The sequence below is a fragment of the Acartia tonsa genome, chromosome 8 (genome assembly GCF_053477335.1).
Source record: "Acartia tonsa isolate MP-2025a chromosome 8, ASM5347733v1, whole genome shotgun sequence".
Lineage (NCBI taxonomy): Eukaryota > Metazoa > Arthropoda > Copepoda > Calanoida > Acartiidae > Acartia > Acartia tonsa.
In genome coordinates this window covers 32,179,139-32,205,860 of record NC_137267.1, presented here as the reverse complement: position 1 = coordinate 32,205,860, position 26,722 = coordinate 32,179,139, and the positions used below count along the sequence as shown (strand labels likewise).

General features: G+C 31.1%; 1 protein-coding gene across 2 annotated transcripts in view; it reads left to right on the top strand.

The window, feature by feature from the left end:
- The window catches only part of dachs (unconventional myosin-IXb-like dachs), a 203,676-nt gene that overhangs the window by 97,181 nt on the left and 79,773 nt on the right, over positions 1-26,722 (top strand). For both annotated transcript variants that reach the window (XM_080170110.1, XM_080170111.1), the window contains 2 exons: positions 4,218-4,309; positions 4,659-4,947. In XM_080170110.1, coding sequence (XP_080026236.1) covers positions 4,218-4,309; positions 4,659-4,947 — 381 coding nt within the window. The remainder of the gene's footprint in view (positions 1-4,217; positions 4,310-4,658; positions 4,948-26,722) is intronic.

Sequence of the window (26,722 nt, the reverse complement as noted above, 5' to 3'; positions counted from 1 at the left end):
CAGTATAGACAAAAAATATTGAATCTGTTCTCCTTTCAAGCATTCATTTTGTTCCATCTTTTATTATCTAACTGATATAAAAATGTAAAAATCATAAATTGATAGGTAGATTAAAGTAATTCATATATCTAAAAAAGGAAAATCAAAAGAAGGTAATTTGTTTGCTATTTTTATTCTCTATAAAACAGAGTTTTTTTTCACTACATTATGATTTTTTCAACTGTTCTTTTTACATACAATATGTCATTGGATTGTTATTGTTGCGCTAATGATATAGACAATTTTATTCGAAAATTTGATTGTAAATTTTAAACAAACGTTGTTTTGGTACATTAATTTAAATGATGTGTTTTTAACATAGATATTAGCATACAATTTTAGTAAAGGTTTTTCATCACATATCTGAATCCAATTAATTTTCATTGAATACAGACTGGTTTTCATCCGTGATGAAGAAAAAAAACTAATTTTGTTTAGATTTATAGATATTGCTCTCAAAAAAGATTTTTTATTTAAGCAGCTACTTAATCAGTTAATCAGAGCAGAAAGATTTTATTAAAGATTAAAATAAAGGTATAACAACAATAACATTAATAATTATGTCCATATGTCCGAGGGTGCAAGCTTTTCCGCAGTGGACCTATCCGGGGAGGAGGAGAAGAAGATGTACACCCCCGGGCAAACCTGCACCAAACCACCTGTTCTGACAGCCATGTCTCCCGTCCGGGTTTCCCCCACGGGGCTGGCCTAAAGGGCTTTTAAGTCAGCCCCTGTCAGCTCTGGAGGCCTTGGAGGCCTTTCAACTCCAACCCTCCATAACCACATCCAACATCACCCCCCCTCCTCCCCTCATCCTCTCTGGTTAAGCCCACGCCCCCCCCCTCACCCCACTGATGACTACCCGGACCGGAAACTGACTATGAGCAGCCAAAACAACAACATATGTAGCGAGGCGAAATTGAGATTATTTTGTTTTCAACGAAAAAGAACAGTATAGTAAGACACTGTAAAAGTAAAAGAATGTCTTTTTGCGTGTGTGTGTCTCTGGCAAAGACCTTCGACAACCGCTGAACCTATATGATTCTCCTTAACAGAGAAGCTTATTAATTGAATCATTAGAATTCGTCCCTTGAAAAATATTTTCTTTTCTTATAAAACTAAGCTTGAAAGCGGATGGTTGATATCCCATTTTCTCAAAGTGCCCCTGTAGAGGCTTCTAGGAGCTAAACCGCTAATATGTACTTTAATAATAGACAAACATTTATAGGCACGTTATATAATAGCCTTGCTCCTAAATATCTTGCTACATTAAAACTCAGCGACATAAACAGATAAGATTGTTAATTAAACAATTTTGCAAATAGGAGTTGCAGTTTAAAATTCATCAGACGTTTCTATCATGAAGTTCAATTACAATGATTTAGCTAATATTTAGAAATAGATTGAGAACAGCAAACTGTAATCTTTTATCGGGGATCTTAATGGATAAGTAATTGGGCGATAAATTGATGTACATTGTACATCCCCATTGGCGATAAACAAGATTTCCCGGTTTTTATAGATTAAAGGTAAAGTTTTTACACTGCTTATTTTAACCAACGACGTATCAAGGTTACAAAATTAAATTAACCATATTGGATTGAGTGCTTTCCGAGACCTTATTCTACAAACAAACACTCAATTAATTTTGGCAACTTTTAATATATTTGATTTTTTTTGCAATGAATATGTTTAGCTGTTTTAAAAAGGATATTTAATTTAAAAGCCTGTCCTTAATTAAATAATGCATGCAAATAAATTAGATTAATCTTATATATCTACTTAATATCTATTGTAATTTTCTATCTAATTTATCTATTTATCCAAATCATCTTTTCATTTTTATATTTATCTATCCAATTTTGGTAAATATTATTTTGGAAGTTTATTATACACTTTCCCCCAATGTACCTAACCTAACCCTACCTAAAATAAAAAAAAAGTACGAAAAACTATCCCATCCTCTTATTTCAAATTCATTTAGGTATAAGGAGAGAGGGGGGAGATCTTTGTTCGACTTTGCACTTTTAGGGAAACCGCCGTATTTCTATTCTTTCACCTACTCATCTTTTTTTTTTATCTATCCACCCACCGATATATTTTATATCAATTTATCTATCCATCTCTATGTATCTTATTATCTAAACTAACTATCAATCTATCTTATTTGCTCTAATTGAAAATTGCACGCTTTCAAATCAAATTAATGCAAACTTTACGTGCCTTTATTTTTGCAATATTTATTTTGATAAGGTTTGATTCATTTACTAGCGGCTGCGCCCCTAGCATCTAGGGGCTCTACATTCGAAGTGACATGGAAGGACAGAAAAATAGCCAAAAACCATACCCAGACTTTAGAAAAAAAATAGCCTAAAACCATCCCGGGACCTATTACAAGCTACACTGCAAAGGAGGACCATAACGGTTCAGCGCTTAGTGAGATCCTTCGCTACAAACAAAAAGCTTACTACATTATGTAAAAGGATATAATAAAAATACATCAAATATTCTAAAGTTGTTAAATTTGTTATTTTTGTGTGTTTTCTAAGATCTCAATAATGGCCAGTCCGAGTGTTACTGTTATTGTTTCTCTACTTATGTACATAGTAACCCTTGTTTTACCTAAAATGTTTTTAAATTTTATATTGCTGCGCTACCTATTAATAAAATTGTCCATGTCTTTAAATATGATGATTTATTTCAGCACTTAAACTATTAAAGCAAATGACAAATTTGTCTACCAAAAATATAATACATACATGTGTCTACAATACAGTTAATATTATAATGAAGAAATAAAGCACGCTAAAAAAGACCAGTTTCAACAACAAGTTGTCTTGAAGGGGTTTTGTTTTACTCCAAACACGTCATACTAAAGAAAGTAAAGTGTAGACACAATTGCTATTATGGGTCCTTAACATTAATAGTATGTTCCCTTGGTAGTTTTGAACAAACATCCTATTATTTTTCAGACTATTATCAAAATTTGCAAATAATTGACGTATGATTGATTGCTTTTAAAAGTTTTTAGAATAATTCCAGCCGTTTACAAGATCTTTCCATCCATCCATCCGTCCGTCCGTCCGTCCATCCATTACACATAAACAACCCAATTCACAAGAAATTAAATGAAGCTGTGAAAAATAAATCTATCACATATGGTTATTTCAATTGTTAATGATAGCAATTTACTAATAGCGTAGTTTCTCTATATTATGGTATGAATGGCATCTTATCTGACTAAACTAAACATTATTTACTTTTTAAACACTGACAGAAAAACACACCTTGTTAAGTCTCAGAAGGAGACCACTAATCAATAATTAAAACCATTGTAAATTGAAGAAAAAAATCTTTGATGAATTATTTACTTTACTGTATTACATTTCACTGTTTTTATTACAAAAATATATTAACTTTTCATGTAGGTAGTGGATATTTGGCTGATAATTACACTAGTCCCCAAAGTCGCATACCTTTTTTTTATTCGTTGGCTAAACAACGTTGGGAACTTTTCTTGAATTTTGATTAGTTGTTTCATTAAGTTCAGTGTCCAAACGTTTCAACCACTACTTGGAATCTACAGAAGGGGTAATTTTGAGTATCATTATTGAGGAAATACATCAAATTATCAGCAATTGTCTTATCCCTTTAGATCCCTGTTAACTTGTTATTGCTGTGCTGCTTATGGACATAATTTTCCTTGTTTATTATGTCATTAACTCGTTTATTACAAACAATTTCCCTTATTTTGAGTACCGAGCTATTTATCTATCTCACTTTCACCTACAATTAAAAATAGAAAAAAATACATTTTTCTAAATGATGATTATTTGCTTCTGTATTCAATGTATTAGGATGGAAAATAACCCAGGGATCTAAAGGGATAAGACAATGGCCGATAAATTGATGTACATCCCAAATTATGATACAGAAAATTACCACTTCTGTAGATAAAGACTAGTGGTTGAAACTTTTAAACACTCAACCTAATTAACCAACCAATTAAAATTCACAAAGGTCCCCAAAGTTGTTAAACCAACGAATAAAAAAGGTTATAATGAATTTTTTGGGACTAGTGTAATAAAAAGCCCATTGCCCCCTATTTCTCTGAAAATAACCTCTCAAGAGGTTTTAGGTAAAAAAAACTCAATTTTAACTGTAATTATATATTTCAGACGCGACATCTAGCGGCGAAGCGGTGAATTTACAAAGTAAACTGCGATCCTTATCAACTGAACTCACCACCCTCAGAACGAGAATTAATCAGGTAAAACGAACGTTTAAAGCTTTCATAACCTTCAATTTTATTTTTCGAATATTTCTTTATTTACGATATCTTTTTTTTGGTGCGTTAATATATTTTTAAAAGTGAGGCTTTTCTATGTTACGGTTTGATTCGTTCGTCCATTTGTATTTACACATCTGGACATGATAACCAATCCTGCTAATTCAAATCATGTATGATGATTCCTGTACAACTCTATTTTAACATTTCACAAAAGAATATTTTTGAATATTTTATAGGTATAGTGATTTTTATAACGATAAAGAATTAATAGAATAGAGCGGCAAATATATTTACTTAGATAATTAAGCTAACGTTGTTTTATTTTCAGGACACAACAACGTCAAACCAACAAATCACCGGAGGCGGCGATTTTGGCGGATCAGCACCCAACGTCGTGGCGCCAGCTGGCAGTTCGATCGGCGGGGGCGGTAACCCTCCCCCGCCGCTTGCCTACTATGGCAACGCCGGGGGCTACAATGATACCTCCTTGTTGCGAGTGGGTATGATGCCACCCCCACAAAATCATCATCTGTCGGAGAGATACTTGAACAGTACCAGTAGTCAGCTAGGGGAGAGGTACATGAATGGTACCATGTCTCTACACACTTCTATGCAAGGTAAGAGGGATAAAAGGGTTGTAGATTAATTTAAATTCTATTGTAACCCCCCTTCTAAGATAGTTAACAATTACATAAATGTATACAAAAAAAGAATTTTGATGGATTTTTATAAAAATTGATGAAATATGTAGGTAATAAACTCTTAACGGCTATCTCTAAAGGTCAATTTAGGTATGATTAAATTGTTTTTTCGATTAAAAACTTTGCCGTAAAAATGAGCAAATTTTGTTCGCTTTTATATGCTAAGCTACGCTTTTTAGTTGATAGTCTCATTTTTTAAAAACAAAGCTTTTTAAAACTAAGTTCGATCCGTCCGTAACGGTTAGCTAGTTTAATTTATTTAGACATGTTAGAATTGTCCTATCAACTTCAAACTTTGAATTATGATTCCAATAACAGTATAATAGGTACGAATTAAGTCGTTACCAGAAAAACCTTACGCCTATGTATAAATTTTGATTTTTAGAGCTTCGCTTTTATGGATGTTGTCATCCTTGTTTAAACATGTGTTGTTGCGCCTTTTTTTGACATAATTAAATCTTATTTTCTTGTTATCTAAAAGTAACTAAACGGGTGTAAAAAATGCTGTAAGTAAAATTTATTAGCCTAAAAAGCAAACGGGTAACTTAGAAGTAAAAATCAGTTTAAAACAACAAGGACAATTATGTCTACACATAGACATCTTGGCAATAACAAGCTATAACTTTATTTACTTAAGCTTTTATATACACTAAATGTATAATTTTAGGTGTGTAGGAGACCTTTTTCGCTGGAAGCCAATTTGCTTTTTGCTCTTTCGTAGCGACTTGGTTGTGTTTATGTTTCCGACGCCATTGGCTGAGATTTATAGACCCAATTAAAAGTCGGCACGGGGTCCCCACCCCGTGGATAGATTTACATATAGCTCTATTATTTTACTTTAATACTAGCGGCTTCGCCCCTAGCCTCTAGGGGGCTTTGCCCCAAGAGGTTTGATCAAACCAATTTTTCGTATTTTAGATTTAGAAGAAAAATAAATTTTTTTTTCGGGGGGGGGGGGGGTATTTTTAATTTTTTGGAGGGGGTTGGGGGTGTCCCACCCCCCAAGAAAATAGTTATAAACCTCTCCAGGACCTATGAGAAGCTACCCTATAAAGGAGAACCCGATCGGTTCAGCGGTTAGCGAGATCCTTCGCTACAAACAAACAGACAGACAGAAAGACATACAAACATCGTTCTACTTTGTATTATAGATATTTACTGAAAAGTATCTAAGTGTGTGTATGTTTGCGTGTGCTTGAACTGGTCTGTTTAGGTGTATTGTGTGCAGGATGTGTGACAAACTAACTGAAATAATTATAGAGTAGCTGTGCTTTAATAAGTCTTTTAAGCCACACACATTGTGACGTTAAATTGTGAGTTAAAGTTTAGAAACTGGTATAGGTAAATACAAAATATATTACCAACTCTTCAAACATATTATCTAGCTTTCAAAGGAAGGACTCCCAGAAAAAATCTTAGATTAGAAGCTTGGTTGTCTTTTAGGCGTTTTCATACCAACAAACAAAAATTTATTAAATTAATACAACTACTAGGGTATTCTTCCTTTATTACCCCCATTTTGGACGTCCGTTTAAGTTGGGTGGGGGGTAGTGTTGTATTTGATCAACTGAAAAAGAGATTTTTCATTTATGTTAATATTTGTACTAAAAGTCTAAAAATAAATCTTTCCCATCTTTTTATATATTTGGTGTGCATTCTTTTCCGCGCATGCATTATTTTTGAAATCATTATGCAGCAGCGTATCATTAAAACAGATTTGAGTGCCAGATCCTTTCTCTTTGCTTCATCTATTAAAAACCCTCATTATTTGTCTTCTATCATGTCTTTTTGCGAATATGAAACATCAAATTATTGGCAGGTATAATTTGCGGAAAAGAATGCACAAAATATATTTAACCATTTCACTTTTTTTGTATACCTATTTCTTGTAACTTTAGTGTTGTCGCCGTGAGCTTTTAAAAATAAGGATTATTATGTTCATAAGTAGCGCAGCAGTGGTTGTATTTATTTAAAAAGGTGTGGCCTATTTGTCTTTAAATGGGCTTTGGTTAGGTTTTAGGCTTTTTTGTGGAGGTTGGAATAACTTGAAAACAACTATACCATCCCCTCCCCCCCCCCCAAAAAAAAGAAGAAACATTATATGATGTGTGTTTGACCTTCCGATCCCCTCCTTAAAAACCATTAGAAAAAAGAGTTTGTTAAATCCAGAACTTACACATAAGTTATAGAATAGAGCTGCTACGCTTACAAAATCTTTTTAAAAAACTGAGTTTTGTAAAAAGTTTTACATGTAGCAATATTGGAACTAAATTTAGGGGTTACTGGGGTCATATAATTCAGAGATGTGGCACTTGAAAAAATATTTTATGCAACAAAGTTTGCTTATCAAAACTATCTAAAAAGAATTGTTTTATATTGTATCGTACAATTTTATGCTGTAATTGTCACAAAATAAGAAAATAAAGCAATATTTTCAATAACTTTATTTTTAAAACTACTGAGCTCCTAATATAATGTGCCTTATTACCACCTTAGTAGAATACAAGGACCCTCTAAAATTTTTATCACGTGGGATAAAACTAAATGATGGGGGGTTATTACCCCTCCCGCAATTTGATACCCGCAAAGATTTTTAAAACTAATTTTTTGGGGGTAAGTGCTTCAAGAATCTCATCTCCCCTCCTCTAACGTCCATGTTTAGTCAGAAAACTAGATATTTAGAAAGACATTTTAATTTTAGATTACTAAATTAATAGTTTTAATTCAGAGATATATAGTATTCCTTAAAATTTTTTACACTAGAAGATAGATACTTGTTTATATAGATAGTTTGATATTTAAATAGATAGCTAGTAAATCTATTTAAATATTGTATTCCTTTTACTCATATTTTAATCATAGATAGATAGTTAGATATCTAAATAGATAGATAGTTAGATATCTTAATAGATAGATGGTTAGATATCTAAATAGATAGCTAGTTAATCTATTTAAATATTGTATTCCTTACACTCATATTACAATCATAGATAGATAGATAGATAGTTAGATATCGTAATAGATAGATGGTTAGATATCTTAATAGATAACTATTTAATCTATTTAAATATTAGATTCCTTACAATTCTATTACAATACAAGTCGTGATGTGTACAATCAAAAAAACATTTTTAGAATTCGAAATTTTTTGAATATTTTTATTCCTGGATTTTTATAGGTACAGTCTAAATTTATAGGCAACATAATAGTATGTATTTAAATTTAAAACTCTAAAACAACCTGACCAATAAGGTTCTCCTTTTCAGGAAAGCTTTATTTAGTAGCTTAAAACAACCTCTGTAAATTACTTAATGCTTATTCCTAAAAGAAATATACGATTGAATATTCTATGAATTTCTGTCCTAAAAAAAGGTTTTTAAATTTCAAGGCCCTTTTAATGCAAAATAGTTTAATTCTGATTCTTTTTAATGAATTTTTAGTAGTTACCTTGTTCAATTAGATTTATGTTACAATTGAAAACATTTTAACAAGAATTATAACATTCTTAAAGGGAAGCTTAACTAATCGAAAAACAGATTGACGAATAATCACAATTAAGACCCAATTTAAACGATAATTTCTTTAACAATTAAAAAACCGCTTTGTATATAGTGCCTAATTGTTCCATAAATCCCTGTTCAAAATTTGAAGTGAATAGTACTATTATTCTAGTGTGTGTACTTGTTTATCCAACTTATGAACATATTTATCCTTGTTATAAATAGAATGAAATATATAAAAGGTGCTGATTTTCATATGTAGATAATAGATTTAAAAGAATGGATGGGTAGCTTTTATTGGCTAAAAACACAAATAAGTTATTGGACCGTTAGCAAACATATTTATAAATACAGTGTCTACGCACTGACGCAATCTCTACTGAAAATAAGAGTTCTACTAGGAATCTTAGGGGATAGGATAATGGCGATACATGACGATTAATATTATTACCCCTTTGAAGATTAGCATTATTCGTTGAAAAGTTCAGATACTACTAAATTAAGATTTAACTACAATAACCAAACTAACTTGAGAACTCTAAAACTTAACAAAAATACATAGAATAGAAAAAGCAAAGAGGGACAATGTTTTATTAAAATGAAAGATAAGTTCTCTAATTTTGAAACTTCTATTAGATGAATAAATTTGCACATCCTGCTTTGCAATTTCAAACCCAGAGACATGGATAGATAGATTGATAAAATCGTCCAATTTTTCTTAAACTAAAACTTGAGAATAGCCTTTAGTGACCCAACCTCATTGTAGCACACCCTTTATGTGGAAGTCCTAATTTTTTCCCCACATCCAACTTTTAAAACTCATTTAGATGTGAAAATTTTAGGTTTCTTTTTATTCCAGGGAATCTTTCTTCCGGTGGTGTTTTCTTACCCTCCCCATAAAAATAATAGCCCATAGGTTTATACTCCTCTATTAATTTTAGTGTTTGCAGTGGTAGAAAGTATTCCATACATTAAACAATAATCATAAAATTATTGTATGACCAGTATATATACTCACATTCTTATTTAATGAGAAACAGACTGACTGAGTGACGGACAGGCGGACAGCCGGACAAACATAGTCTTATTTTGTTGTTGTAAAAATAGCAAATTTTAGCTGTTTTTGTAACACTATTGTCATGCAAATTTTGAAAATAGGAATAGAAATAAGGATGGTATAGTTACCATACAATGTAACACAATAAGTTTCTAGCCAACATTAAATGGTAGAGTAACATAGATTTTCAAATTGATACTACGATCCAGCAACTAAGTAAGTACAAAACGGTTCTGAATAATGAAGAAAAGACATATTTGGTAGGGATTGTATATATATTGCCCTCAAAAACGAAAATGTTTGTTAAAAAACTACATAACTAATATATATTTATATTCGTGGATATTTTTAAACTAGCTGTCGTAGAAAATTGGGTAGTTGTAAATTAATTGTTTCTTGCTGTTTTAATTTTAGTAATTTTGTAAAAATATATTTGTAAAAGGGGAAGGGAGAGGTTAAAAGTGTGCCAAATGATAATTCTAAAATTGGGGTGTAACACATTACATGCACGCAAACGTTATGCCAAAATTTTGCACATTTTTTCTCTCGCGATTTTAGCCCCATTGTAATAATTTTGCAATTAACTAAAGATGGTATGAAAGGTATTATTTTATGCGAAAGATTTATTTAAAATTAATATAATTACATTTTTATTGCCTTTACAAATATTAAGTTAATTTTAGTCATTAATCAACATGTTTTTAATTTTAGGTATGTCAATTTGTACTCAGAAGCGTGTAAATTATGGAAGTTTTAACCCCCCTCAGGAAAATTATATGGAAATCCTAACTGTGCTGCTTTAACCCTTTACAGTCGGGCCCCTATTACAGTTCCTATTAGAGCTAGAGGGCTAATTTTTTTTGTGCAAGTCCCCTGTTTGATAATGAATTTCCGACCTTTTATAAGTCTAAGTCAATTTTCGCTTCCTTCACCCTTTTATTTAACAACCTTTGTTTTTAGGTCTTTTTTTACTTAAAAATTTCAAACGGCTGTAATTTTCTTATTTTTAAGCTAGAAGAAAATTTTTTTTCCAGAAAATGTTCATCTTTATGTAAATTTTACATTAGAAATATCAAAATATAAATTTCAGCGGCCGCAGCTGTACTTGGCAGCTGCCAGCCGCCGCAGTCGGCGGTCGGCGGGAAAACGGCGGCGGATCTTCATGAAATTTTAATATGTTATGTAGTGTCAGAAAAGCTTAAGTTTAAAATTTGAAGTCTCTAAGTCAAAAATTGCGGCCACAGGAGCCTTTTAAAGATTTCTGGAGACCTGGAGGATCAGGACCTGCAGGATCATACCTGGAACCAGAAAGTGACTTGAACACCTGTATTTCATATAAGGATGTACTACTAGAGGATTTTTTAGAATTTGGTATGATAAAATGCTTTGTTTTAGTCAAAAAAATATTTTTGCTCTTTACCTGGATGACCCTGCCAGGTTTGCTGGCATCCTGTGCCCGCCAGGATGGAGATATTAAAAAAATTCCAACTCTCAGTTATGTGTCATACCCATACTTAAAAAGTCAAGCAGTTTGGGCTCTTTATCTTTCACACACAGAAAATGAGATCGAAAAAACCGGATGGGGGGGCGTTCAATTCCCCCCCCCCCCCCGACCGTTAAGGGTTAAAGTCCAAAGCATTTCTCATACTCTTAATATTACAAAGCATTTTTAACATCTTTGTTATGACACGGTTTGGTACAGACACGAACCCTCATTAATATCAAGCCAGCACGTTACAAATTACGCTAATACCGTTAGCTTTTTTTATAATTTAATTTTCATAAATATTGAAGGAAAAAATCACGCAACCTTCCCATTATTGCATAAGGTTTCGTGATTATATTCCACAAAATTTATTTTTCGTTTTTCAGTAAAAAGTTAAAAGTTGCCATTGCTGACATTATATCGATATGCCATTATAACATCTAACATTATGTCAATAATTCAGCATTGTTATTCTTTAAAATCAAGCACTTGATTATCTTAAAATGCTTATATATTATTATTGATATTGATATAAGAAGAGCACAAAAGATTGACAGGGTTGAAAGGAGAGGACAATAGACTGTAAATGATGCTGCCCCCAAAACTATATATTTTTCAATGGAATTGGCATATCATTTTTTTTAATTGGAAGAAGGTGATTGGATTTTACAAAGTAATATGGTAAAAGCTGGGTAATTCATCGTTGCTTGTAAATTTTGGAGAGGAGTTAGGAGGAATTAATTTTGCGTCCATTGCCCTGTCACTGTATCCCATTTTACTGAAACACTCATACTTTGGTGGGTGTGCTATAACTTACGTTTACATCATTTAATTTATTATTACTACAGCACAAAATTCTTTGCTATTTTGATTTAACAACCTCTCTAAATTATTTGCTATTGTGTCTTTGCGAATAGGATCAGAGAGAGAGGGGACAATGGGCTGTTTATTACACTAGGCCTCAACGTTTTCTAATTCGTTGGCTTAACAACTTTGGGGACTTAAGTGAATTTTGATTGGTTGGCTCATTAGGTTGAGTGTTCAAACGTTTCAACTACTAATTTTAATCTACATAAGGGGTAATTTTGTGTATCATCATTGGGGATGTACATGAATTTATCGGCCATATGCGGAAGTCATATCACACTACTCTAGATGTATCATATGAACAAAAACATCTTCATATTTATTTTTTAACATCAAAACTGGAATTTTTAAACCTAAATATTATTTTAATGAATTTCCCAAAAACAATGGATTTAAGACCATAATGAAAAGAGGAAGTATAACAATGCCTAAAATTATGTTCTATTTAATTATACTAAGGGAGCGCGCAACTAGAGATAAGTCGCATAAATTTTTTTTTATGTAACTAATAAAACATGCATGTAGGCATAAAAAACTTGCCCTAAAAATTCTATAAACGCATAGAATATGATTTTAGGGCTATAAGCAAAGAAAATTGGTACTCTTATAGTCCATACGTACATACTACATATGTTCGTACACGTTTTATAGTGTTTTTACACATTACCAATTCAAATTTGATAAGCTTAGTTTTAACTTATAAATTGCGAAAATTCCAAGTTTAGGAGGCAGACTACCATTAAGTTATCAATTGTTTATTGGTGGATTTAAAATTGCAGAAGACAAAAATAATTTGTCCAAAATTCAATGGAATTCTAAAAGCAATATTTAATTATATATATTTAATGTTTTACCTACCTGAACTATTACATATTTTAAATAATGGCGTGCTTTAGGGGTTGTAACGCCCTCAGATTGAGATTTCACCACCTTTTTAGGATTCTATCATTTGTAAAGATTTTTCCAAACATGTTTTTTGATTATTTTGAGAAAAAACTTTGTATTCTATAGTTGCTATATCCTTGTAAGTGTTTTAAATACCCCCCCCCCCAAAAAAAAAAAAATATTATACGATTAGATTAATCTCAATCGCTAAAAATCAATTCCTTTTCCTCCAGCCAACATGCCAAAATATAAAAAAATAAGAATGATTTTCTGGCTGAAATAATGATTATAGGTGTGTAAGTCTTAGGGATAAGGAATGGACATTTAGAAAACCAATCTTTTGGTTGCAGGACCTTCGTTTTAATGTCCTTAATAAGCAATTAAAAAAAAAACATTTTATGTAGTTGTATGTCATAGAAATGTCTATTTGTCAGTTATGGCCACTTAAATATAACAAAAGCATGTTGATAATATTTTAGTTATTACCACTTTTATTTAATACAATATGTTCGGCTTTATAATAAAAATTGCATAAAATTGACAAAGCAGCAGTAGGATTAATCCCTTAAGTAATCAAAGTACAAATAATATGTTGACTATACGGCATTTGTCCTAGCTGATTTTTTTTCGTCATTGATAAGGTAAAATGGTATGTAATAAAAGTGTTTGTGGCTGGCATTTCATCGACTTTCTAATATTATTTATACTAAAGTCTTAATCACAAACAAAAATAGTTATTTCTCGCATCGTATTATAAACAGCTTTCCGCGGATATAGAATGTACAATTATAAGATTAAAACCATTTTTATATTCGTTGAAAGCTGGATATAATACGATGATAGACATAGTTTTTTCGTATGGATGAGAACCGGTTCCTATCCACCGGATTCGAATGAATACGAGAAATGATTTTTATGAATTAAAATTATGTTATACAAATCCCCCCTTCCCTGAAAAGGCTAGGGTCATCTAAAAGATCAACGTAATACGGTGTGTATGATAAAAATATAGTAAAATATGATAAAAAGACTACCTAGTAATTTATTTTTCTTCAACAGGATTTAAATGTATATTTTTACAGTTAAATACGCGAATGGGTGAACAATAAAATGTAAAAAAGTACAGACAGTCAGACAAACAATAAGAATTATAGGGTGAAGGGTGCTGGAAAAAATTTACAAAAATGACAAATTGCTTGAATACAGGATGATGAAAAATACAGACAATTTTTGAAGAATTGATAGCCTTATGCCTAATTGTCCTAGGAATCCAGATGTTTTAAATTGTAAATGCAAAAAGTTGCAACGCTTTCTAAACTGTTCATTATTTTTAGAAGTACACTCTTCTAAGTTGAAATCAAATGGACAATTTTAACATGACTAAAATAAAGTTCTGAACTACCTTTTAAAACAAATTATATTAAATTCGCTAATAATAAAGAAAGGACTAATTTTAGACTAACTGCGCTTTTTAAAAAGTTTACAGTCCTCAATATATTTGACTTTTATTCTAGCATATTACTCAGTAACATTCTATGGCGGAAGGACATCCAGACAAAGCCTAATTATGAAGTAGCTGCGCTATTAAAAAATTGACAGTCATCAATATATTTGCCTTTTATACTAGCAAATTACAAACATAGAATTTATAAATTTTTTGTCGAAAGCTACGCCACTTGTCTCCAGGGGCATGTTAATGAATGGCCATTTCATCCCCCAGTGCAGTAAAGTAAATTTTTAAAAATACACTTAGTATATTAAGAAAGATAACAAAAATTTCTATCAATTCCATATAAGAGTTTTTTTCATTCTAAAGAGGGAAGGTTATGTATTGCTGCGCTACTTATTGATTTATTTGTCCTTGTTTTCATTTTAAGATGCATTTTTAAGCCTTTAAGAACTTTTTGTGCATTTAATAACTGTCGGTGTGTCGGTAGGCCTTTGATTTGTCTTTCTTTATCAAAATAATGACATTCAATTTTAAATAACTTTAATTTTACTTCTAATGTAATTCTTTAGCTAGTTGCTTCACCTCTTGCCTCTAGAGTTTCATTTTATTTTCTGCAAAAAATACAATTAAAGGTTGTAACTCTTTAAGCTTTTGAAATAATAAATTATATTAATAGGTATAAAAAAACATATGTAGTTTTAGGGGATATATATAGAGGATTTCGTAACGAATGTCGATTTAAAGATATCCAAAAAATATATAAAGATATGATTTTATGTATAAACAAGGATGACAATATACAAAAGAGCAAAAAGGGAGAAGTAAGAATTACACAGTGACAGTAGGACGTCCATGATTTTTTTTATTAATTGAGGGGTTTAAAAGTTTGAAAGGGTAACAGTACACCCTACCCCCCCCCCCCCCCCCCCATGGACTTGAGTTTTAAATTGGTAGGACGTTATTACTTATTATAATTTAATTTGTAATCATTGTACAAACGTCCTTACATAAAAAGCTGTCAAGTGAAATAAAAGTAAATTTATTTCATGATAAATATACCTAAAAGTTGACAAAAGCAACTACTAAGCTTTTCTTCTTAAAATTGTGGACAAACAGATACACAACATGAGACTTCATACATACCGCTTCTTTAGTGTATCCTATTATACAAAGTAAGTGTAAAGGTTTTTTGTTTGCTTTTTCGTTTAGATTTCACTAACCACCTCACCAATCGGTTTATCATTTCAAGGAAGCCTTACTTATATCTTAGGTACTTTATCTTGTTTGTTTCTTAATTGAAGATGCTCATAGAGCCTAGGAGCGCTTTGTCAGTAGGACAATATTGTACCATAGAGTAGCTATAAAAAGTAAAAATTTAAACTTGTATTTAACCAGATTCAAACAAAGATTTACAACTTTATGATAAAAAGGCCATGAAAGCTTACTTTAAACGAGTGTTCATTAATTTCCGCACTTTCACATCTTCATATTGATTTACATCCCCAAAGAGACATAATAATAGCAAATGAATGAATGTTGGTGTTTCAATTTTTAAGCAATGCAACGATACATGGTTAATCGGTGCTGATGTAATAATTGGCGATTTTGCTATTATAATAGATTTGTGGAAGTGAAAGCACACCATTAAAAAGGTGTCATGAGAAATGACAGTAAATTTATCTTATGACAAAAGAAATATGAAATAATTAAGGAGAGAAAAATAGAGAATTTGTTTACAACGCCATTTCGACAAAAAATACACTGATTTAATAATTATGATAAGTTGTCCCATAATCTAGAGAGAGAGGGGACAATATGCTGTTTATTTCACTAGTCCCCAAAGTTTATATTAACGTTATCTTATTCGTTGGCTCAGCAACTTTTGGGACTTTCAGTGAATTTGATTGGTTGGTTATTAAGTTGAGTGTTCAAACGTTTCAACCACCTATTTTAATCTACAGATGGGTTAATTTTGTGTATCATCATTAGGGTTTGTACATGAATTTATCGGTCATTGTCTTATGCCTTTAGATCCATGCCCATAATCCCATATCTAGTGCAGATATTTGTAGCAAACAATATTTTTTATGGAACAGCCATATCATAGTCAATATTTAGTAGGTATGGTCAATAAATCATTAGATAAAATACCTTCAGTTATCAGTATTTTTTATGTATGAAATCAGTCCACTAACAAGTGTCATGAATTATTTCTCAGAAGTTACAGAGTATTTATGATACAAATGTTATGTTATATCAAAAGGGACATTGATAAAAATTTTTTAATAACTATGATTAAGAATCTATTCTAAAAATCTATAAGATTAACAAAAGAAACATAATATAATAAAGCTTTCAACTCCTATTTCTGGTTTCTGCGAATACATAACCGCATAAAACTAGGGTTTTACATCCGCAAGAAAATTCTAAAAAAACGCCTGAAAAAAGGGGACATTGGAGTAAAAATTATACTGGTACCCAAGGTAAAAACGTTTTTTATTCGTTGGCTAAAAAAAGGTAGTTTTTAACCATGAACACTTATTTTAATCTGTAACAGCGGAGATGTACAACAATTTATATAATTTTTTTATCCTTTAAAGATCCCTCTAAAAGCCACCATTAAAAATTGTAATGGTGAAACTAGACTGTTATAAGCCCGTTTTTCATTATTATAACCTAATCTAATTTTGAAAAACGTAACTAACCATACTCAACCTAACAGTGCCTAACTAAAATAGAATGTATATGGATTTATTATTCCTTGGATCTTACACCCGATTTTTATGTTTAGTAATAAAGTGAACTCTTTAGCGGGCTAAAATAACGATCTCCTCTATCCCCTCCCCTCCTATTGGATAAACGGCCCGACCAATTAATGCGAGGGGATTTTGCAAGCTATATTGACTACAATTTTTCTCCTGTCATAATATCCACGTATATTCTACATTCATTAAAATGTACAATTTCCTTTTGTTTTAATTATAGAGGGTAGCTAAATATCAATTTGGGAATGATAAAGTTTTTCTGTACGCTTCACGCACAACCTTGGTAAAATCATGTGAATGCGCCTTGTTCTATCGTTGAGACAATCTGCAAAATGGCCTAATTTTGCTAATTGGACTAGCATTTGAGGATAGAGGGTAAATGGTTTCAAATTTAGTACAGTATAACTTTAGGTGTACGGACAGGGCTCTATTTGCACTAACTTTTTAAGATAATGTGTAATATGGTCTGTTTATTTAGTACAGTATATTTGAAGATGTACGGACAGTTCTTTTTGGACTTGCATTTAAGGATATAGGGTAACATAGTTTCTATTTTAGTACAGTATAATTCTAGATGTACAGTTCTATTGGTCTAGCATTTAAGGAAATAGGCTAACTTGGTCCTTGTTTTAGTACAGTATAACTCTAGATTGACCGTTCATTTGATGATAAGGGTTAACATGGATTCTTTTTTAGTAAAGTATGTTTCTTAATAAAATGACGGCATCTTCAAACTTAAGGCCGGCCAATAAAGTCAGACAGTAAGAAGAACTAATATTATCTAATATAGAGTGAAGACACGTTATGCATTGAGGAAGTCTGAACCTAAATTGTATGTCCTAGTAATCAGCTTCTTTTTTGTCGTTTTTAAATAAAAAAGAATTCTTCTATTTTGTGAAAGTAAAGTATGAAAAATTTGACCTTTTTTCAGTTACCAATATTTAAAACTTTTTACATTGGTAATTTTGATTAAAATCAAATAAAGTTAATTGATAGATTTTTACAGGGTTAAAGGGAATCTGTAAATGTGGAGAAATCATTTAGAAAACCTAGATAACTATTCAGTAGATTGGACTGATAAGAAAACAATGTAGGAACAATCTGACAATGTTATTTGTTAGAATGTGTACATATTTTGGATGAGAGTGCAGTTATTTTCCATGAATAATATATGGTATTATAGGATAATAAATCTATTTAAAGATTGATCATACATCAAAAACCATAGCTAAATTATTGAATTTGGGTATGGATAAATGACATATGGACTTACAATAGGATTAAAATCTGTTTGTCTATTGGGGAAGACATTTTTTAATTTAACTATCCCCTTTTTACTGTAAGTAACAATTTAGATTATTTTTATTTCACTGTAATTTGTTATTTGCACATTTATTTGGTGGTTGATCGGTACTGCATTTGTATTTAATAGTAAAATGTAAAAAAAAAATGGGGGATTTTAAAGATTTTCAATACCTCCGTTTCAATTTTAATCATGTTTTTATATAGATTTCATAGATTCTTCAGGGAAAAGATAATGAACAATAAATTTACGTACTTAGTCAATGATGTTTAATAATAAACAATAAAAAATCTGAGAACAAAAAAAAAATAAAAGTTTTTGAGCCAACCAATAAGATTGCTTGATTTTAAAACTTTGGATACAAATGTAATTTACAGTCCAATACTTTTCCTGATTGTAAGGTAGCTTTGGTATTTAGCGTCCAAATGAAATGACATAAATACAATAAAGGCATTCTGGCCTTATGAGTGTATTCAATTTCAAAATAAACAAAAATATTCACAAAGCAAAATAAACAGGGATAGGACAATGGATCACAAGTTAATCTTTCCCTCAATTCTTAATTATTAGATTGTACCCTTGGTAGGTTGCAGGAAAGGGTTGTTTTTAGTGTTTTTTTTTCATTGTCGACTCATACCCCTCCATGAAAATAACCCTTTACAATGGTGTTCCTTGGTTTGTGTAAAACTTTCTAGTATTGAAATAGCACAGCTACCCTGCATCTATGTTTCCTACTCCTACAATTATTGATGTCAATCGCTTGTTAAAGCATCAGAAGGCATAATTTTATTTTCAGTATTAATCTTTAATATGACGAAATAAACCTGTTTTGGTTACATTAATTTTGCGGGTTTCGTATGAACATACCTAACTATATTATTCAAAAGCTTGGTTATACAAATGAAACCTTAAATCCTTCATAAAAAGCTACTCTTTATCATATTGTGTTATAACACAGATTTTCTGTAATTTATTTTTCTAAAACATATTGTTCTTTTTGCTAAAAATGTTGTGCCTAGCGACTACAGAAACTTTTAAAAATTAAATAAGGGGGAGGTTTTAGTAAATTTAGGTTTATTTGGTAGAGTACCCTCGCAGGTATGTTACCCCCCCCTTAAGTATTTTCAATGAATTTATAGATGAAGGGGTTTTTTGACTGCTAGACTTTTTTAGTAAAAGCACAAATGTTGATAGCTTGTTGTTGCTGCGCTACTTATGAACTTAATTATCCTTGTTGTTCTTATATTAATTGACAAACACTGCCTTTCAATAAAAGGGGTATTCATAAGGGTTCAGGGATAGGGCAATAGGTAAATCAATTTTCATTCAATGTTCAATTGCTACGCCACTAAAAAGTTTAATAAAGTAAAGTAATCTCTGTCTGTCAGTGTGTACCTAAGGATTTTTTTAACCACTGAACATTATTGTTCTCCTTTACAGGATAGCTTCTCACAGGTCCTGGGAACTATTTCGGGGGAAGGTAACAACACTCTCCCAAAAGAAATCGCCAATAGAAAAAAGACCCCCTCCAAAAAAAAGCGTACGGAAGGGGTTTTAGGGGGTTGTCATTGTCAACACCCCCTTCAAAATGGATGTGGAAATTTACCACCTTGGCAAAAACCTGTGCACGCCACTGACAAACACAATATTATTCAAATAGCTGAATACAAGTCTCCCTATTTAAATATTCATACGAGTTTTTGGCATATTTGCTTTTATACAAATAATTGTTTGACTGACGTCTTGTTTTCAAACAAGGATGAATTTGATATATACCTTCGCAGTTATTTAGCGCAATTTAATATTTGAATTAAATAACAAGGGTGCTGTTTCACTAAAATATATGTAGTTCAAATGTTCGTTATGAAAAAAGACTTATTTCTCTCCAGTGCAGTGCAGTGAATTGAAAGTTTTTTTTTGTTTTTTCTAACTTTTGAATGTAGCTGTATGTTTCCATAAAGATCTCATAAACGGCTAAACCGATTTTCTACAGTATCCAGGGTATCTTTGATTTTCTACAGTATCCAGGGTATCTTTGATTTTAAGTTGGAATTTAGACAAAAATAATTTTCTATTTTCTTAATATTTTTAATACTGATGATTTTTTGATGATATTATAATTACTCTTCCAATTTTTGTCTGAATCATCTTAATACAAGAAATTTTTGTAGATGGTAGTAATAAATCAGTTATTACCTTTTATTTATAGAATAGACTAAAATAGACTAAAACCTAACCATAGAGCCATCACTATTTGTCAATAGTCCTCATTAAAAATGCATATTATTTAATGCTTATTTTTTAATTTTAAATATTTTTATCTCAGGATATTTTAGGCAATTTTAATTCTAAATATAAGTCTAGGGATGGTTTTAGACCATTTTACTACCACCTATCTATTAGGGCCACATAATCTCTGTAAGAAAAAGTCTAGAAATAAGGGGGGGGGGGGGGGGGTTTAATGCAACCATCTCTTAATCAATGATTAAATGGCTCTTAGAATTCGAATTTCGATCAGAAATTTTGCATGAATAATCCTTGGTAGGTCTATTTTCGCTAAATCGAACAAAAAGTTGGAAAAGTAACGGCTAACGGCTGGCGGCTCAGCTGTTTTGCCATTTTATTACTATCTTAAGAGCAAAAAAGTTACAAAACCTTTTTTCACATAATACTTTGGATCATGGAAAGAAAACAAAGTCATTCCTAATTAGGACAGAAGTCACTGGAAATTGATCTAAGGAAGGCTACTTATGTCCTTCATCTAACAAATTCTAACTTAAGGGAGGTGACTTATGTCCTTTGTCTGACAAATTCTTACATTAAGAAGGCTGCTTATGTCCTTCATCTTGCAAAACATAGCAAATTCTTGCAAAACATAGAAAATTCTTACAAAACATAGCAAATTCTTACAAAACATAGCAAATTCTTGCAAAACATTGCAAATTCTTACAAAACATAGCAAATTCTTACAAAACATAGCAAATTCTTGCTAAACATAGCAAATTCTTACAAAACATAGCAAATTCTTAGAAAACTTAGCTTTTCTGTCCTTCACGTGGCAAATTCTTGCAAAACATAGCAAATTCTTGCAAAACATAGCAAATTCTTGCAAAACATAGATAATTCTTGCAAAACATAGCAAATTCTTGCAAAACATAGCAAATTCTTGCAAAACATAGCAAATTCTTGCAAAACATTGCAAATTCTTACAAAACATAGCAAATTCTTGCAAAACATAGCAAATTCTTACAAAACATAGCAAATTCTTAGAAAACTTAGCTTTTCTGTCCTTCACGTGGCAAATTCTTGCAAAACATAGCAAATTCTTGCAAAACATAGAAAATTCTTGCAAAACATAGAAAATTCTTGCAAAACATAGCAAATTCTTGCAAAACATAGCAAATTCTTGCAAAACATAGAAAATTCTTGCAAAACATAGCAAATTCTTACAAAACATAGCAAATTCTAGCAAAACATTGCAAATTATTGCAAAACATAGCAAATTCTTACAAAACATAGCAAATTCTTGCAAAACATTGCAATTCTTACAAAACATAGCTTTTCTGTCCTTCATGTGGCAAATTCTTGCAAAACATAGCAAATTCTTGCAAAACATAGCAAATTCTTACAAAACATAGCAAATTCTTGCAAAACATTGCAAATTCTTACAAAACATAGCAAATTCTTGCAAAACATAGCAAATTCTAACAAAACATAGCAAATTCTTAGAAAACTTAGCTTTTCTGTCCTTCATGTGGCAAATTCTTGCAAAACATAGCAAATTCTTGCAAAACATAGAAAATTCTTGCAAAACATAGCAAATTCTTGCAAAACATAGCAAATTCTTGCAAAACATAACAAATTCTTGGAAAACTTAGCTTTTCTGTCCTTCACATAGCTAATTCTTGCAAAACATAGCAAATTCTTGCAAAACATAACAAATTCTTGGAAAACTTAGCTTTTCTGTCCTTCACATAGCTAATTCTTACAAAACATAGCAAATTCTTGCAAAACATAGCAAATTCTTACGTAAAGTTGATTCCTACGTAATTAATGATGAATTTGCCCTGAAAATAGGCAAAAAACGGCTAAACGGCTGAGCCGCCAGCCATTACTTTTCCAACTTTTTGTTCGATTTAGGGAAAATAGACCTACCAAGGATTATTCATGCAAAATTTCTTATCGAAATTCGAATTCTAAGTGCCATTTAATCACTGATTACGAGATGGTTGCATTAAACCCCCCCCCCCCCCCCCCCTATTAAAATGAGATTAACAAAAAAAATTTAAAAGGGTTTGGGGGGGGGGGGTGGCTATGATCTACCCATTGGTTCAAGACAGAAAATAATATTATAAATTATAACTCATACCTAGAGGAAATTAAATTACTTCCTTAATATTATTCTGGCTTTTAGCTTGTCTATCAAACAAAGTGTCCTATATATATCAAAATAGAAATATAAAACTATGTTCTATAAGGTCTTTTGAACGGCTGAAGGTTCACCGTGTGAAGTTAAATATCGGCCAAGGGGTTAGTTTAGATTATTATACAAATTATTAACTATATTATTATTTTTTAGGTAAGTTGTCCTACTACATTGAGATTCTACTGTAAATTGAAGAATAGAAGAAAATAAACATTAAGAAATCAATGAAATAGCTAGATAGAACTTGGCTAAAGCATAGCTAATAAAAACAATCATATAAATGAATAGATAGAAAGATTGATAGATATTCTTTTACATACACGTAGATAGATAGAGACAAAGATGGATAGATATAAGACTTGGCTAAAGCATATCTAATGTGTACAATTAATCACCAAAAACACTTTCTATACTTCGTCTTAAGTGTCCTTACATTATAACTTAACTTTTGGGCATAAAATGCCAGATTTATATTTATATTGCATAATTTGTAGTTTTCAAATTAATCATTATTCATAATTTTATAAGAAATAAGGTCAAATGATTATAATGTTGGTTATACTCTTAAACTATTTTTATTTTCTGAAGTTGAATAAAAGTAAAATATTGTAGACTTTATACCTACCTACAACTTTTTTTGTCTGAAAAATCAGCAATCCTTTTTTTCTCTTTTAGACATAACTATGACCTAGATAATATCATTTAAAATCAAACAAGAACGATTATAAATACAAAAAAACGAGCTTTAACAAGTTTCCAACATTTAATTACATATGGAGAAGATTTTTTATAGTTGTAATTGTAGAATAATTTGCTTGTAATGGGATACTCTGACGCCCACTTTATGCTATTAGGATAAGTAACTTTCTGCAGACAACAAGCCTTGATTGCAAGACCTTTGCCTAGATGTCTTAACTGTGCATAATAATTAGTTGTGCCTGTTAACGGACTCTACCGCCAGACATAGCAGCAGAAGGAACCATTGTTACAGTTTTATATCAAAAGTTAAAATTTTATCAAAAAAAAACACATAATTTTATTATCTCAAATAATACATTTTAAAATCATTAAAATCTGAAAAAATTTGATAAAATTTTTGGAATAATTTTAAAACCATTAAGTTAAGATAAATGTATGGGCAGTTATTTTGTATTTGTATCATGGACAAATAAAAAAAAAACAAGGATGATACTTCCAATAATAGTTAAGTCTATTAAAACATTATATGATACTAGAGGCTACAAGAAGACAGGGGCTAGAAAAATAGCTTTAAACCATACCAACCCTAAAATCTGAAAATGAAATATCCTAACCCATCACAGATCACATCTATGTGAAGTTTATCTAAATAGTAGACCAATCAGTTTAGTAGCTATTGAGATCTTAAGCTTTAGACAAAAAAAGTGTTATCAAAAAGCTCAATTTCAAATTTGAAGCAGAATGAAATTATACAATTTAACATTTTATTATTTAAAAGGGCTATTAGCTGATATCAATATTTGATATTGAATAATGTTTTAGATAATGGGTGGTCCAGACTGACATATTATTGACAGTCCTTGTTGTACCAAGACAAAAGTTGGTCAGGGCAGAAAATGTAAGATACATAATCTCACACATATACATAAATTTCTAATAGTTTCAGGGTGAGAGGGGACAATGAAAGTAAAATTGACATACTACACTTTCCTTCTTAATATTAATCAACTACTAAAAGCAGAATATTATGATGATAGGAGGGGAGATTGATTTATTTTCTATTATACCATCCCGGCACCCCTAAATAATTCTATGACCATGTAGTTATACAATAGACAATTTATGTAATTCTTATTCTTTATTTTGGTAATTTTATTTAGAACTTTAAAAAAAAAAGTTATGAAGAAAAATTATCATAGTAATTCGCTTTTAGTTCTAGACATCCATCTTTAAAAGCAGCCAAGAAATTATAATTTTTTATCACTATTTGTTTCTCTCCTTGTCAATCTTTCAGAACAAAGTCAGTTAAAGACTCGATGCTCAATCAGCATGGAAATCTGCACAAGAATATTTTATACATACATCTTTACTAGCAGCTGTGAAAAAAAACTTATTTTTGACTTACGGACGGAGCTACATTATTTCTTCAAATAAAGTGTATTTCATAGTGTTTAATGCCACCCCCTATCCCCTCCCCCATCTAATACAATATTTTAAAAGCCCATTTAATCACCAAATCGCATCTTTTAGATGTTTCGCAAGGTGTGAAATCACTCCCGCATATTACAACCTCATTTTTCTCAGGGATCTAAAGGGATAAGACAATGACCGATAAATTACATCCCCAATGATGACACACAGAATTACCCCTTCCGTAGATTATAATTGGTGGTTAAAACGTTTGAAAACTCAACTTAATAATCCAACCAATCAGAATTCATTATAAGGCCCAAAAGATGTTAAAAACAGCGAATAAGAAAACGTTATTATAAAACTTTGGGGACTAGTGTAATAAACAGTCCATTGTCCCCACTCTCTATGTATTTTTCTTCAAATTCGCAAAATACACAAGAGCAGATTTGAGGTAATGAAAGGAAAAGGAACAATTTGTGCTGTTATAATAATTCTAAAGATTTGATGATATGATACATGTGCGCAAGTTAATGCACATTGGCTCTAGAAGACATACTCATACATATACCGACATATTACGGTGTTTATACGTAATCGTAAATTTTTAAGATTATCATTAAAGATTCATTCTGTTTGGTACAGTAGATGTGTGTATGACACTGTATGTATCCAATAAGATCTGATAAGTTGTATTACTTTATTGAAGCTTGGAGCTAGTTGGGTTTTAGGCTATTTATCCAGATTAATACTTAATTTTGTGCTTGTAAATATAGTAAGAGAATATTTTATTACATAAAATATCAGAAAGGTTAATGATTAATCTTGACTGGTAAAAAAAGTTGGAGGCATTTTAGTTCTTTTTAGCAAAACATTAGTTTTAAAGACAGTGGTAAAATGAAATTTACAAAGTAAAGCAAAACCTAACCTAATACGTTAAAAAAAAACTCTTCTTATATTAATTTTGTAACATAATTTCATTATAAAATTGTAATCCTTAGGTTTTTAAATTTGTGGTATGTGCTATTTACTTCCACCTGTTAACACCTCATTTCACCCCCCCCCCCCAGCTCCCACGTATAATTTATATTGGTATGGGGTATGATGTGGGAATCCCCACCCCCTCTCTCATCAGAGTGATCGGCGCATCTTAAAACCATGCAAGAGAGATGGTGTGTGTGTGTGTGCGTCTGTGTGTATGTGTGAGTGTCTTAACTTTTAGTTATTAAAGAACTTCACTATCGAAGGCACTGACGTACTAAAAGTGATTAAAGATAAAAATTAAAATTCGGTGAATGTTAAAAAAATTAAATCAAAAGTGAACATAAAAATAATGAGAAATTATTATAAAAAATCCATAAAGGTATAGTTTAACACTAGAATATACTTTTTGAAAGGCTTTGTACTGGTCAGTCTAATGAGGTGATTTTTTGCTTGCCAGTAAAGGCTTGTTATTGCTGCGTTAGTTAGGTTCATAATTGATCATTGAAAATAAATGGTCATAACTGACATATTATCGACATACCACATCCTAGTTTTTGAAAGCGAAAATTTTCTACGTTTAGTATTGGTTCTCCCGTCCGACCGTAACAAATAGTTTATATCGTCAATTTAGACAATTAAGTTGTCTTATCGAATTTAAACTAGGTATACCTAATGATTCCTGTTGCTGTAACATTTAAGAAAGCGTAGAAACTCTTTAATCGATACCATTTTAAACATGAAAAAAAAAATATTTTACATGATATAATCATGCTATTTACTAGATTTTTAAATGTGGATTCCTTTGACCATTGGGTATAATCTAAAAGCGAAGCATCTCTTAACCAAGTCTTAGAATTTA